This window comes from Harpia harpyja, chromosome 3 (genome assembly GCF_026419915.1).
Source record: "Harpia harpyja isolate bHarHar1 chromosome 3, bHarHar1 primary haplotype, whole genome shotgun sequence".
Taxonomy (NCBI): Eukaryota; Metazoa; Chordata; class Aves; order Accipitriformes; family Accipitridae; genus Harpia; species Harpia harpyja.
The window spans coordinates 9,532,584-9,544,847 of record NC_068942.1 but is presented as its reverse complement, the minus strand read 5'-3'; the positions used below and the strand labels follow the sequence as shown (position 1 = coordinate 9,544,847).

General features: G+C 40.5%; 1 protein-coding gene across 1 annotated transcript; it reads left to right on the top strand.

Annotated features, from left to right (window-relative positions):
- Nucleotides 1-68: 68 nt before the first annotated feature.
- On the top strand, nt 69-11,346 carry ZUP1 (zinc finger containing ubiquitin peptidase 1). The gene is made up of 9 exons (XM_052781343.1): nt 69-419; nt 3,132-3,248; nt 4,207-4,316; nt 5,032-5,200; nt 7,239-7,427; nt 7,749-7,917; nt 8,617-8,768; nt 9,106-9,326; nt 10,569-11,346. The coding sequence occupies exons 1-9, from the start codon at nt 101-103 to the stop codon at nt 10,614-10,616; spliced, it is 1,494 nt and encodes a 497-aa protein (XP_052637303.1). The 5' UTR covers nt 69-100; the 3' UTR covers nt 10,617-11,346.
- Nucleotides 11,347-12,264: the final 918 nt, after the last annotated feature.

Genomic DNA, 12,264 nt, shown 5'->3' with positions numbered 1-12,264 from the left:
GGGGAAACGACGCTTCCCGGCAGGCAGCGGCGGGGCGGGGCAGGATGTGACGTCAGGAGCGCGACGGTTTCGCTGCCCCGGGGGAGGCGGCGGCGGGGCGATGCTGGCGTGCGATCTCTGCGGGCAGGCGCTGGCCCCGGAGGCGGCGGTGCGGCGGCACCGGCGGCGGGCGCACCTGGGCCTCCAGCCCCGCTGCCCGCTCTGCGGCGCCGCCGCCGCTCCGGGCTGTGACGAGCTCCGCCGGCGCACCGAGGCGGCTCACCCGCAGCCGGGGCCGCCGGGCGCCCGCCGCCGCCGCTCCCCCCCCGATCTCGCCGAGGGGCTGCCCGAGTGCCCTTTCTGTGGGGAGGCGGCGGGGCGGGAGCTGGAGGCGCACGTCAGGGCGCGGCACGGGCTCCTGCTGGGCGCCCCGGGGGCAGGTGAGCGGCGGCGGCGGGGGACGCGGGGAGGTCGTCGCGGCTGGGCCCCGCGGAGGTTGGGGCTGGCCGTGCTCGCCCGGGCGGGGAGCGGAGAACCCAGGGCCGGGGGCGAGTGCACCGCGTCGGGGCCGCAGCCGGAGCGCCTCTTGGGCTGCGTTTTCATGCCGGCGGGGGCAGCTGGAGAGCTGTACGGGGGGGGGGCCGTGGCTGAAGGCGGTGGAGAGGAGTCGCTGAGAGAGGAAACAGTGAGCGAAGGCCGTGGGGGCGTCACTGGAAAAATCTGCTCCAGAGCAGGGCTACAAACGCCAAGGCAGACGAACCCGCAGTGTTTTGCGTGCCCAAAATACACCGTCCGTATCAATGAAAGCAAATCGTAAAGCTTTTGTGTGATAGGGACATGGTTTTTACCTACTTGACGTATGTTTGGTCACGAAGGTTTGACTGGCTTCCTGAAGTCTCGTCTTTGACAGGATCCCATAGAGCAGTTGCAGTATGCATTATGGAAAGGTAATTTTCAGTTAGAAGTAGAGACCTAGGAAAAATCCAGCACCAAAGCACTCTGAAGTACTAAACGTTGGTTTGGAGACCACAAGGATGTTTTGGAGGACAGAGTTGGAGTAAGGAAAATAGTTATTTGTTTGAATACTGTATTTTATTTTAAGCTCGGTCAGAGTTTTATTCTGACTAACTGTCCAAAGTTGCTGGTAGCTGTTTCAGAAACTTAGTAATGGCATCTCTGCTAGTGGGTAATTCTCTTAGAAGACGAGCATTCTTGATGTAACAAGCTATATATACTGACAAGAAAAACAAACAAGGATGAGGATGCAGAATGTGGCAGTATAATCAACCCCACTGCATAGTCTGTGATTAAAAATATGTTTTTCTTAAAAAAACAGAACAAACAAAAAACCCCCAACTGTCATGGTTTAATCCCAGCCAGCAACTAAGCACCACACAGCTGCTCGCTCACTCCTCCCTGTCCAGTGGGATGGGGGAGAGAATCGGGGGGGAGAGGGGAAGTAGAACTCGTGGTCTGAGATAAGAACAGTTTAATAGAACAGAAAGGAAGAAACTAATAATGATAATAATAATAATAATAATAATAAAAAAATGACAATACTAATAATAGTAAAAGGATTGGAATATACAAAACAAGTGATGCACAATGCAATTGCTCACCACTTGCTGACTGATGCCCAGTTAGTTCCTGAGCAGCGATCCCCCCAGGCCCACTCCCCCCAGTTTATATACTGGGCATGACATGGTCATGGAATATGGAATGACATGGTATGGAATACCCCTTTGGCCAGTTTGGGTCAGCTGCCCTGGCTGTGTCCCCTCTCAACTTCTTGTGCCCCTCCAGCCTTCTTGCTGGCTGGGCATGAGAAGCTGAAAAATCCTTGACTTAATCTAAACACTACTGAGCAAAAACTGAAAACATCAGTGTGTTATCAACATTCTTCTCATACTGAACCCAAAACACAGCACTGTACCAGCCACTAGGAAGAAAATTAACTCTATCCCAGCTGAAACCAGGACAGCAACCAAAAGAGATCTCAGCATTGAATATCTTACTTCTATGGGTGCCAGTAATGCAGAGCTTGAATAAATAACTTGCTTGCTTGCCTGCATGTCAATTTCTATTTTAAAAATAGTTGCATTAAGGGTGTTTTGTTTTGTTTTTTTTTTTATGTATGTAGTGTATTTCAGGAAACTATATGTTTGCAGTGTTATACAAAATGTTGCTGGTGAATTTAGATTATTATACCATCAAGTTTTCTTCCGGCCAGTCATGAACTTTTAGCTTGGGCAAACGCTTTCCAGAAACAGCTAACATACCATATTAATGCCTGTATTTTATGAACCTAGGAAAGTGCAAGTAAAATCTAGGGACTCAAAAGGAGGGCAGTAAAGATGGAGTCAGGCTCTTCTGTGTGGTGCCCAGTGACAGGACAACAGGCAGTAGGCACAAGCTGAAATACAGGAAATGCCATTTAAATGCAAGAACTTTTTTTTTTTTTACTGTGAGAGTGGTCAAACACTGGAATAAGTTTTCTGGGGAGTCTGTGGGGTGTCTATCCTTGGAGTTATTAAAAAAACTGACTGGAAAAGGCCCTATGTAACTTAACCTGTTTAATTTGACCCTGCTTTGAGGGTCAAGGTGATCTCCAGAAGTTGTTTTGAACCTTATCTACTCTATATGGTACTCTTCAACAATAATACTAAAACTGCAGAAAGAATATTTATTTGAGGAGATGCAGAAAGACCAACAAAGTAAGAATGACAACATGTTTTACTTTATTCTTTCTGCCCGCCAACTGCTGTGTTATCACACGAATATTAAAGTTTTGTAACCAAGTGTTCTTCTGTTAGCAGGACAGATCTTTTCATTACCGGTTTGATATTTCAGACTAAGCATTTCTTAATACAGATATTATCACAGAAAATTGTGATCTATAAATTAAATGGGGCAAAACTTGATTAATAGAAAGAAGGAAAATACGTCTTAAAATTGTCAGGTATTTAGATACAAATTCTTAAATGGTTAAGAGAGTAACAGCTGTTTAGAATTTACTGCCTTTCACTGGGGAATATCAATGGCAACACAAATTTTATTCCTGTGTATTTATCTTTGACTGTGTATCAGTTGGGGGGTTGATTCTCACAAAATCCAGGAACTGCATTGATTGAGAAACTGCATTTCTTTTTCAGACACAGGAAATGGCGAACAGCTGTATGAATGTCCAATGTGCAGTCTTACCTGTACAAACATTCAGATTCTTGAAGAACATGTGGATTTACACTTAGAGGAACATAGCTTTTCGGAAGGTACATGAAAGGATACAGGCTTGATAATACTTGAAAGCATTTACAAGTATTTGCATGTTGCAGTATAGAATCTCAGACAAAATTTAAACTAAATATGTCCTTATTTAAAAAGAGAACTGGACACACATAATGAAGGTAACAGTTAATAGCAAGTTCTGTCACTTGCCCAAGTGCTCTACTTAATTGCACATGCTAAAAGAAACATTTGTCTATGCATGCTTGTTAAGTAAATGCACTGTATGTTAGCCAAAACTAAAACTTCCAATGAAATATGTTTAAAACACAGCCATATTATATATTTTTTTTCTAGCTCTAAAAAAGGTTTACATACATGGAATTTAGAGTGGCACATTCCAGTCTGATGAGCTGAAAATCTATAGCTTATGAAAACTTCAATTTTTTTCTCAGTTCTTTTCTCTAAATGCTTGTGCTGATTCATTAGTCATAGCGATAAAGTAAAGTAAAGGAATCAAGATTAATTTTATTTATTAGCATGGCTAATAAAATCCTAGAGATTCCCTATCCAGTTCACTGATCCTAAATTTGGTTTTGTCACTTTGTTATGAGACTGCTGGCAGTGATCCTAGAAGCTAATAAGTGTGTGGTATTCAAGAAACTGGGACTTCTTGCTAACAGTGAAGTGAAACATAGTAACAAAAGCTGTTTTCTAAGTAGTAGAGGTACATGCATTATTTACCAAGTAATTGCTCCTGCAACTGCATAAACTTTGTCCGAGTCAAGAGTCTGAGTCTTGGGAGATTGAATGCAGTCAGTTCTGTTTAGTGTTTGTTGCTAATAGCTCAAAATAATGTGGAATGCATCCCCTAAAATTAATGCCCAGTTGTGTTTATGTATGTCTGCTTAGAAAAGAATCTTTAAAAATTAAATAAATGATCCATCAAAGCATTGTTAACCTCCTGATCAAGTCCTCTGTCTTTGGAATGTTATTCCTGGGTAGGTGGAAACATAAGAGATCTAGAACTGGCTCAATGGCTCCAAACTGAAGAAGATAAACAGCAGAGATCAGAAGAGGAGAAGCGAGAGAGGGAAGAATTTAAAAAGCTGCAGGTACAGTAATATTTCTAAATGGTAAAATTTTGAACGGTTGTGCCATTAGAAGCTGAGTATCTTGGAACTGTAATGACCTGGAATGGCCATACCAGGTCAGACCTGTGCAGTCAGACAGGCTGTGTTGAGGTAGTAGCGCAGGAGTGGGTTGCAGGCAACCTGACTCAGGTTGGGGCTGGGTGCTCCCTGTGCATGCCATACTGCTCTCACTGGGGGCCCCAGCACGCCTGCTGCCTCACCTCCTACTGTGCTCTGCTCTAGTGCTCTGCCTTGCAGTGCAGCCTGGAGCATATTCCCTGGGAGAGTGCCTGAGGCCCTGAGCATTCTGGCTATCCTCTTCCTGGATACCATCACCTGCTCCAGTGACCACTGCCCTGCTAGGTCCTGCTCCCCTCTCCCTCCCACCTGACAGCCCCGATAGCTCATTTCCCACTCTCACTACCTCCTGGCCATTGACTGTCTCTGTGCCAATGGCTCTCTGCCCAAGAGGGAGCATAGGGACGTGCCTGCTCTTCCAGGTGTGGCTTTCCTAGTCCCACGTTCCTACTGAGGAGTGAAGCTTGGCCTTCAGCTCTAAAATATCGTAAATCTGAAGTTTTTATCTCACAGTTCACTATTTTTCAAAGTTGCTGGTTGTACATGCAGCTTCTCGAAATCACTAGATGTGAATTTTTAAAAAATGTGATTTAAATCATGTACATTCCATCCCTAACAGAGACAGTATGGCTTGGATAATTCTGGAGGCTACAAGCAGCAATTTCTAAAGAATATGGAAAGGGAAGTTGATAGAGGAAGGATGCAGCCTTTTGAATATCACAAGAGAAAAGCTGACATGATGGAATGTTTGGCTTTTGGTATAGATGATGGGAAGACAAAGACCTCAGGTAAAAATGCTGAAATCGTATACAACTAAGACTACTTTTTAGACCTAGGTTGTAGTGACCAAACCTGTCTTTAACAAAGCATATAATTGGATGTTTAATATTAGTTGCATCCTAATTCTAATCCTTATTTTCTAGATCAATCTATATCATTTTAGTCCTAAACTAATAAGCAAATTAGAGCTTGGTATGTTTCTAATCTTTATTCTAACCTGAAGACTTTTTTTTCTTTTTTTTTTTCTTTTTTTTTCTTTTTTTTTCTTTTTTCTTTTTTCTTCTTTTCTTTTTTCTTTTTTCTCTTTTTTCTTTTTTTCTTTTTTCTTTTTTCTTTTTTTTTCTTTTTTCTTTTTCTTTTTCTTTTTCTTTTTCTTTTTTCTTTTTCTTTTTCTTTTTTCTTTTTTCTTTTTTCTTTTTCTTTTTTCCTTTTTCTCTTTTCTTTCTTTTCTTTCTTTTCTTTCTTTTCTTTCTTTTCTTTCTTTTCTTTCTTTTCTTTCTTTTCTTTCTTTTCTTTCTTTTCTTTCTTTTCTTTCTTTTCTTTCTTTTCTTTCTTTTCTATGGAACCTTGGAACCAAGTTGTCTGGTTAAGGGCCCAAATACAATATCATAGACTCATAGAATGGTTTGGGTTGGAAGGGACCTTAAAGATCATCTAGTTCCAACCCCCCTGCCATGGGCAGGGACACCTTCCACTAGACCAGGTTGCTCAAAGCCCAATCCAGCCTGGCCTTGAACACTGCCAGGGATGGGGCATCCACAACCTCTCTGGGCAACCTGTTCCAATGTCTCACCACTCTCACAGTGAAGACCTTCTTCCTTACATCTAATCTAAATCTACCCTCTTTCAGTTTAAAGCAATTACCATATGTATCAAAAGATGCAAATGTCTTATTACAAGTTGGTTGTCCTTGAGTGTATGCTTGTTTATTACTTAGTACTTATTGGTTCCTAAGCTAGTGTAGTTGTTAAAATTTAGAGCAGCTATTTATCTTGTGTTTCAGTTAGTTGTAGTATCATGTAAGCTGGTCCCAGGTAAGCACAGTGTTCACCTGATTACAAAGTCCAAGAGAGGACTGGGAGGAGTAGACATCTACTTGATACATATTCTTTGAAATGTTTTATAATTGGTACAAAAATACAGTGCCAATGCATTTCTATGTCCCTTTCAAAAGCCTTCCTTGTCTTTACTTGCCAAGACCACAGTTCAAAAGTCTTTTAGCTTGTTGCTAGTGGTTCTAGCTTACAAAATATTCATTTGGTTCTTGACAGGTAAAAGAAAATTTCTTCTATAAAATGTATTGAGTGGAAATAATACATTTAGAGTTTTCGTTCTTGGTAATGATTTAGACTTCAGAGAGGAATTCAGAAAATGATGGCTATGGAATGATTGTCTTCACAATAGCATGGCAATAAAGGGCCTTTGAGAATTTACATATACAAATTGGAGAGAGCATTCCCAAGCATGTTCTTTTATGTAACAAAGGAGGATTTGGAATATCCTGCCAGTAGATTTTTTTTTTTTAACATACTTACAGTAATTCTCAAATTCTGTGCCATTCCTTTTCTTGTCTTAGTTTCTCCAGGGCAAATAATTTGGGGGGAATAAAAGGATTACATAGTATGCATCAGTATTTCCATGTTTTTATGGGGATGTTGTACTGGAGGTGGCAGTGGCATAGAAATGCTTTATTGGTGACATTACTTTTCCTGTTTCATTGTAATAGTTCCTGTGCTTATCACAGTTTATAACGTAGCCCAAGCTGTTTAGTTTAGAATTGTCATTGTGTAGCAGCAGTGGAAAAAATAGATTGAATTCTGAAAGCTTCATAGTACATAAATTCATCAAAGTAAAGACCATCAAAATGAAATAGGTGCAGTGTCCACTGGTTTTGTGATTTGGTTTCCAGATGTAATGTAGGATCACTTAGAAGTTTTAAAATAAATTGTCTTAATCTGTATCTGTTCCAAGCTGGGGAAAGAATCTTTTTCTGGCAGATTTAGTAGTTCATTTTACAGATAAACTTTATATTTGGTCTTCTTTTAGGAGTCATTGAAGCATTGTGCAAGTACTATCAGAACGAAAACAAAGATGTGAGGCATGTATGGCTTTCAACAGGAGTAGATCACTTCCACTCATCTTTGGGCGACAGAGGCTGGGGTTGCGGTTACAGGAATTTCCAAATGCTCCTTTCCTCACTGTTGCAAAACAGCTTGTATAATGACTGCTTGAGAGGTATTAAGCAAAAAGCTGCCTGTTTGTTTCCCGTACCTCGGATGACAACCTACTGACTGATGTTTTACCTTTTCATTTACACAGCAAGGCTTATTAGGTCAATGTTACCTATTAAGTGCTTGTTATACCACTGGAACTTGCTGTGGAAAGAATCAGAGGGGTGAATACTGGCAAGGCATGATGTGGTTGAAGTTTTAGCTTTAGGGTTTTTTGGTGCATCTTTGTATCATCAACTGCCTCTAGTAAAAGAAGCCAAATATTTTTAATTAATACACTATTTCAGTAACTGTAACCACAATTTAAAAGCTTTTTCTGTTCCAGATACTACACTAATTCCTAGTATACCAAAGATTCAGTCCATGATTGAAGATGCCTGGAGAGAAGGCTTTGATCCTCATGGGGCATCTCACTTCAACAACAGGTTACACGGTTCCAAAGCATGGATAGGAGCATGTGAAATTTATTCACTGTTAACCAGTCTCAGGATAAAGTAAATATTGCTTCTTGTTGTTGTTGTTGTAAATATTGCTGCTTCTTGTTGTTGTTGTTGTTGTTTTTAAGTGCTGATTTAAGTGCTGTAACTTTAAAGGTCAGAATTGCCAATGGTGTGATGACAAAGCCACCTTAGTGGCTTTAAATTTAATCAACCTATAACAGATCTGATTTAGCGCAGTATAAACCTGTGTAACTACTTATGCAGGTACATAAATTGAATAACTGCTTAGATCATTGGGACTTGATGAAAAATGATGCCATATAAGCATAAAATCAGACATTGATTAAAAACTTAATTTCTTTTAGAAGTTTATTCTCAAGAAGAATCTGAATGTCAACTATTAACTTGCATAATTCTGAAAGCTGTTAATTGGATTCTCTAGTGTACATGTATCACACAAAAAAATCAAACATTTTAATTTTTGCAAGCTTTACAAGTTCTTGTTAGACTGAACAGAGTGTTTCTTTGTTACAGAATAAATCTTCCAGTTTTGAACAGTATATATTGCATTGCTTTGTAATTGTGTCCCATACTCCTGTATTTAAAAAAAACCAAAACAGTGGTAATGACCGCTTGACGCCTGGAATTGCTGTGTTTACAATTGCAGGAGGAAAGGACTGAGAGGTGAAAAAGTTGTTTTAACAAACAACCTCTTGAAATTTTATTGTTGTTTTCATTCTAAATGTTCTGTAGGTGTCAAATCATTGACTTTCACAAACCAACTGGCCCTATGGGTACACATCCTCATTTATTTGAGTGGATTTTGCGTTACTATTCTACCGATAATGAAGGTGGTGCAAAGGTAGCATGTACTTCCAAACCACCTATCTACTTGCAACATCAAGGTCAGTATCACAATATGCTGGTTTCTTTCTCTTCTCTATCTTTCTTTATATGTGCTGCAATTCAGAGGAGCATTTTATGTTCCTTCTTCATTTAAATGAAGGCATGGCTTTATTTCCTGTTATTTTTTATTTAGTAAGAGCAACATTAAAGTTTGTATTTTTATTGGATGGAAGAGCTGGGTGTGACTGGGATCTCAACTTTTTGACATCTGCTCTTTACTTATAACTACCTTATTCAATTTCAAGTAATATCTTCCTTCATCTGAAAATAAGTAGTATGCTACAAGGAATGGGATTTATGTGGTTTTAAAAAACTGAAACTCTATTTTGAAATTAGGTCATAGTCGTACAGTTGTTGGAATAGAAGAGAGGAAGAACAAAACCTTATGTTTGCTACTCTTTGACCCGGGATGCCCTTCACAAGAAATGCAGAAACTGCTAAAACAAAACAGTGATGGTACTAGTCTCAAACTCCTTCGGAAATTTGTGGGTAGCTTAAAAGAAAAGCAATATCAGATAGTGGCTATAGATGGTGTACTCTCATTGGAAGAGAAAGCTGTAAGTATTTTGGAAAATAGTTTCTGTCTAAGAAAATTTAAGAGAATCTGCATCTCTTCTCTAATACTCAAATGCACATGCATATGTGGTTGTGTGGTGAATTTTTTTCACCTCTTCTCTTTCCTCGTTCTTCTTCCCTGTTACTATTTGCTTATTCTCTGTGAATTGAGTAATCACAGGATACCAAGACCAAGGAAGTTTTGCATATAAGTGCATGCCACCTTGATGTAACTGACAACGTCTAAATCTTTCATGAAGCTTGCAGCTGTTTGCACATGTAAATTAGGCTTTTTTTTTCCTTTTTGTTTTCTTACAATGTTTTATCCTAAATAGCTTATTTGGGGCATATAAGGTACTTGTAAACCATTCGTATTCCAAAATTATCTTCAGGGGTTTTTACTGCAACTTTGTAAAGCTGTGTGGTGTCTATCAGCCTTTGATAGTTGAAGAACAAGGCGTGCAGATAATGAGGCCTAACCATCCCATGTCTCCTCAGCTTCGACATTAGAACTAGTGCATTCTGCTTTCTGGAAGTACTTAGAACTTCATATATTCAAAACACAGCTCTGAGCAGCTTGTATGTTTGAGCTGTTGGCATTTTTATGAATCCGATCCACATGTTTCACTTTGGGCATTGTAACTTTTTAAGACCTTAGAAGTTTTCAGCTGAATGTCAGATGTAAGTTTTGTTTCTTAAGCTTTCTCTTTCCTACACTAACAAATTGATTCTGAGGACCCATGTTCCAATTCTGTGGTGTCTTATCAGCACCATTCAGTGTGTTCAAGCTTCAGGACAGAATTCTATGTAAACGAGGAAATAACTGGTGACTGAGTCACCCGCTCAACTGTATTTAACATCTGTATATTGAAATGAGGTATTGTCTTAAGTGTTTTCTGGCCCCAAACATGTCAGAAATACCAGTGAAACACAGCCATCCTGTCTTCCTCCTACTGGCAAAAGCTTTAAAATTCAGGACACAGTAAAAAGAAGAGTGTTGTATGGGATTTGTGCGTGGGATTTTGTTTGGTTTCGTTTTTTGTTTCCTCTTTTCAAAGATTTGATTTATATTTAAAAATATCAGTTATTTAGAATTTTGTCTTGAAAGCTCCTATGTAATTAAGATGAAATATGACCCCTTATACTTGTTAAGCTTACTAAACTACTAATTTGGAAAATGGTCTTTAAAGTGGTATTTTTGTTCATTAAACTATTTTCTTTCCCCTCTCCCCACCTATTTTTAGGCTCGCTGCCATGATTCTCAGGTCTTAACATCAGAGAAGATTCCTTAAAGGATGTCTTTATTACCTCTTTCTGGAATTTGCTGGATGCAAAACATTAAACTTCCAGACTGTGACCCTAACTCAACAATTCCTAGACTTAAACTATGTCTCCATAAATAGCTGGGGGCTCTGGAGAAGCACAACACTGGAGTGAACCTGTAGTTTTGATCTTCAATCAAAACTCTGCCCTCCTGTTGAATCTGTAACTGAAGTATTACAGTCCTTGTCTTACTAGAAAATTTGGTATTTTCTTAGTTGCTCAAATTACCAAGCAACACCTACCATCCGTAGCAAACTATGCACTGTAGTTAACTGTCAGTAAGCAGTGGATAAAGATACTATGGAACTACTTTATTGGAGTACCTGGTCATGGTTTACCTCTGTAAATATGTTTATGCTGCCTCTGTGGCCAGTGCCCTATTTCTTACCAAATTTGATCAACAAATATCTATTATGCCTCAGCAAATTCTCCTGCAACTATTTGCAAAGTACAGAGACAGTTCAGTGATTTCACAATACCGTCTGTTCCACCAGGGATTAGTTTACTACTGAACTTGTAAACATGAACATGTGTGCTTACGAGGTCGTTCAGTGTTAGCATTGGCTGTGAGGTCTAAGATAGTGGTGTCCAAAGTGGGGTGTATGTGCTTTAGGGGCTGTGCAAGAGAATCCATTGGGTATAGAAAGAAAATACTTATTTTGTACCATGAAAAAATAAAAAATATTTTAAAAAATAAAAGTATTTCATCTTTATTTCATCCTTCTTTAATTTCTATTTTTGTGTGTGTTTTATAAGGTATATCCCCTGGGTCTCGGAGTCATCTCAAAAGGACATTTGAACTGACTGTTGACTAGAGGCTTTATTGTGCAGGGTTAGCGCCATTTAAGAGACTGGAGCTAGCTGCTGAAACACGTATCTTGGGTGTCTGAGGCACCCTGCTGTATGTGAGATGTCCTGCTCTGGCTGAATGTAAGAGTCATGCCTCTCCAGCAGCGCAGCGGGAGGCTGGGAGGGATGGTCGAGTGTGTTGCAAATAGCACTAGATCATAGAATCATAGAATCATTTCAGTTGGAAAAGACCTTCAAGATCATCGAGTCCAACCATTAACCATGCCCCCTAAACCATGCCCTGGAGTACCCTGTCCACTCGCTTCTTGAATACCTCCAGGGATGGTGAATTAACCACTTCCCTGGGCAGCCCATTCCAATGTTTGACAACCCTCTCAGTAAAAAAATTTTTCCTAATATCTAACCTAAATCTCCCTTGCCTCAACTTGAGGCCATTTCCTCTTGTCCTATCTCCAGCCACCTGACAGAAGAGACCAACACCCACCTCACTACAACCCCCTTTCAGGTAGTTGTAGAGAGCGATAAGGTCTCCCCTCAGCCTCCTCTTTTCTAGACTGAACAACCCCAGATCCTTCAGCCGCTCCTCATAAGACTTGTGCTCCAGGCCCCTCACCAGCTTGGTTGCCCTTCTCTGGACACGCTCAAGCAGCTCAATGTCTTTCCTGTAGTGAGGGGCCCAAAACTGAACACAATACTCGAGGTGCGGCCTCACCAGGGCCGAGTACAGGGGAACAACCACCTCCCTGTTCCTGCTGGCCACACTGTTCCTGATACAGGCCAGGATGCGGTTGGCCTTCTTGGCCACCT

What these genes read in the sequence shown, in the direction of transcription:
- ZUP1 (XM_052781343.1), top strand. Translation starts at nt 101, where the DNA reads ATGCTGGCGTGCGATCTCTGCGGGCAGGCGCTGGCCCCGGAGGCGGCG. An exon ending in GCTGGGCGCCCCGGGGGCAG is followed by an intron (nt 420 to 3,131) that starts GTGAGCGGCGGC and finishes TTTCTTTTTCAG; the next exon opens with ACACAGGAAATGGCGAACAG. An exon ending in TCTCATTGGAAGAGAAAGCT is followed by an intron (nt 9,327 to 10,568) that starts GTAAGTATTTTG and finishes ACCTATTTTTAG; the next exon opens with GCTCGCTGCCATGATTCTCA.